Source organism: Pteropus alecto, unplaced genomic scaffold (genome assembly GCF_000325575.1).
Source record: "Pteropus alecto unplaced genomic scaffold, ASM32557v1 scaffold86, whole genome shotgun sequence".
Classification (NCBI taxonomy): Eukaryota; Metazoa; Chordata; class Mammalia; order Chiroptera; family Pteropodidae; genus Pteropus; species Pteropus alecto.
In genome coordinates, this window is record NW_006442109.1 from 27,463,655 (window position 1) to 27,466,658 (window position 3,004).

The following is a 3,004-nucleotide window of genomic DNA, read 5'->3' on the forward strand; positions in this document are numbered from 1 at the left end:
AGCCCCCCGGTGTACACCCGATTCTGCTATTCGTACAGCGAGCGGCAAGAGCCTTCTGTTGTCTGCCCCACTGGATGGCTTCTCAGAGTTAACAAATGATTGTGTTTATTGACAAGTTCAAACATCAATACAAACGGACATATTAAAAACAGCCTCTGCCCCGTGAGACCTGGGGAGGGAGGAAGCGCCAGGGACTGGGCAAAGTATAAAAGTTATAAATAAGGGTCTTTTAAAACTGGGTCAGGGCAAATCTGGACAGGGCCGGCAGTTGCCGGTGGCCTCAGACATGCAGAAGGGGACGGGCACCAGCCTGACCACAAGACCCCCGCCCCACCAACGCTGGGCTAGGGGTGGGGAAAGGGTGACCACCCTCTCACAGACCTTAGCAGGAGTGCAGTTCCCTCCTGTGAGGGACAGGCTGGATGAGGATAGAAGAACCCAGCCCAATGGGCCAGGCCTGAGCCCTATTTGGGGTGGACTGTGGCTAGCCAGTGTGCAGATTTGGGTAGTGGGGTGGGAGTGAAATTCTAACCTCACAAGGCCAGCTGCAGCCCCACCAGGGTCCACCCTCAGCTACAACAGTTTTTGGGCCCAGGATTTCTCTGCAGGATTGGCCAGGTGCTGGTAGTAGAGAAGAGTGGGGATGAAATAGATTTCATCTGTTCAGGTACACTCAGGCTGCAGCAAACAGAGCCGAGCATCCTTTGGAATGCAATTTCTTTCAAAGCCTCTAACTATAGAGCTAGTAGGGGGCCCAAAGGCCCACCCATGGGAGAATGGGCTTTTGTGGCATGGAGCTACAGTAAAGCTTTCCAGACTTATCTGAGGCACAGGAAAGCAGTAGGGCCCAGAGACACATTCTTCATTCCAACTCAACGACTGCTTCACTACTTGGTCCTACTCTACCTGCCCACTGTGCCTTATCTTCCCCTCACCCCAAACAACTGTTTCTAATTCTAATCTATCCCCTCACCTCTACAACTTACCTATCCCTCCTACCACCTTTCCAGTGTCTCTTGGCCCCTACTGTAGTCACAGGTGCCTCTCCCCCCTCAACCTCCAGTATCCAGAGCACCCTGGGTGCCCAGCTCTGCCTTTCAGGAGGCTCTTTCCACTCAAACCTGGTACCCTATGGGCCACACAAGCTAGGCTGTGGACATCAAGAATCCAAAATTCGAGTTTAGTATGCTCCATCCCTTTCCCAGAGTGGTGAAGTTGGGGCAGGACGTGAGAGGAAACCGAGCACACATCAGCCAGCCAAGTACTAGGGGGGGGTGTGGGGTGTGGTGTGGTGTGTGTGTGTGTAAGATGCCATCTGTGGCCAAGGTCCTTTAGAAGGTGGGCCAGCGCCCTGTAAACCATGAAGGAAGTTCCAATAGGTTTCTGATTGAGCATCACTCAGGATGCAGGGAGAAGGAGGCTTCTGGGCTCCAGCAGCCTGCTGGGGAGCAGAGTTGGAGGATAGGGAAGGCTGAGGAGCTGAGGAAAAGAGGCCAGGGCTTCATGTCTGCCTAGCAGAGGGCATTACTGTCCTGCAGCAACATCCCACAGCTGGTTCCACACATTCTGGCCAGGACAGAAAGGGGGCACAGGGAAAGGCAATGTTAGGGCCCTCTTGGAGGGGGAATGGGAGTGGAATGTGGGGGCTCAGGCCTTGATACCAACTCAAGCCTCCCGATGCCTGGAAAGACCCTGGAGGGCAGAGGGCTCTGCCTTTCTGAACTGCCAGGAATTGGGGGAAAGGAATAACCCGTGCTCTGGCAGCCAGGGTAGTGCAGCTGGTATGGGAGGGGAAGTGGAGGTAGAGGAAAGGCTCCACTGTTGGCTGAAGGGCACTGAATACCATGCCTCTCACCTCTACCCACTGAGTACCCTGTGTGCGCTCCACCCCAGGGAGCTGATCCCTGCAGTAATTTCAAATGGCTTCTTAGAGGAGAGGGCCAGCCCGTCCGGATTTCCCCCAAATGGGGCAGGCTGCCCTCCTACTCCTCACAGCACCAAGATGACAAAGATCCAAGACCTACTCCTGCATGAACCACTAGAGGAGCTGTGGAGGCAGGAGTTCCAAAAAAGTGAGGCAAGAGTCAGGGAAATAAATTAATAAATACAGGGGCACCGTGAGGAGCAGGTGGGAAAGCTGCTTCTCCACTGAGCACTGATCCCTGGTATCCACTCCAAGCATCCCCACAGGTTTTGGTGAGTGGAGGAGGGGCTACAGTTTGGAAGACGGGGAGCATTCACTTGGGACAGACTTCTGGAACTCAGAGTCTGCGTTCCATGCGCCGCTCCACAGCTCGAAGCAGCAGCTCTGAGTACTGCTCTAACAGGGCCTGTGTTTGCTCAGCCCCTACTGTCCCGGGGCTCCCGCCAGGGCTGGACAACACCGTTCCAGCCAGGGCCTCTAGCTCCTGCCGCACCGAAGAGAAGGTGTTTCTGAGGAGCTGGGTGATGCGACCTTGCTCCATTGAGGGTGTCTTGCAGCTGGCCACCTGCAACAGGACCCCGGAAGTGGGTTGGAAGAACAGGGGAGGGATCTGTCAACAACTGTATGACAAGGAGGGGCCCCACCTGGGTAGCCTGCCCCCTTCCCAAAAAAGGGACTGCATGCCCATCTGGGTGTGGCTGGGAGTTCCATACTCCCAAGATCAGCAAGTATGACCAGAGGCTATGGGATTGAGGAAGACTCTGGGGTGACTCCAAAGGAGGAGGCCATCAGATTATGGCACCATCTATGTTTTGCTAGCAACTCCTCTTTCAAGGCTTGGGTCCTGCTGTACTGCCCCCATGTCTAGGGTGCCAAATAGTTTTTGAATATGAAAAGCAATACTATTAATAACTACACTGGGAAAAGATGGTCCTGAGCAAACTAGGACATGTGGGCTCTCTACCCACCCTCTTCAGCTTTTAACCAGACATGACCAACAGGTGCTTGGTTCAAGAGGCCCAGCCTGGCCTCTAACCCCGTCACCTACTCTGTCCAGGATGTTCTTGATTGCAACATCCA

At 54.4% G+C, this 3,004-nt stretch overlaps 1 protein-coding gene across 1 annotated transcript in view; it reads right to left on the bottom strand.

The window, feature by feature from the left end:
- Positions 1 to 82: 82 nt before the first annotated feature.
- MAPKBP1 (mitogen-activated protein kinase binding protein 1) overlaps positions 83 to 3,004 on the bottom strand; it is a 51,188-nt gene continuing 48,266 nt past the window's right edge. Inside the window, exon 31 of the mRNA XM_006920466.3 lies at positions 83 to 2,489. Coding sequence (XP_006920528.1) covers positions 2,262 to 2,489 — 228 coding nt within the window. The 3' untranslated portion in view covers positions 83 to 2,261. The remainder of the gene's footprint in view (positions 2,490 to 3,004) is intronic.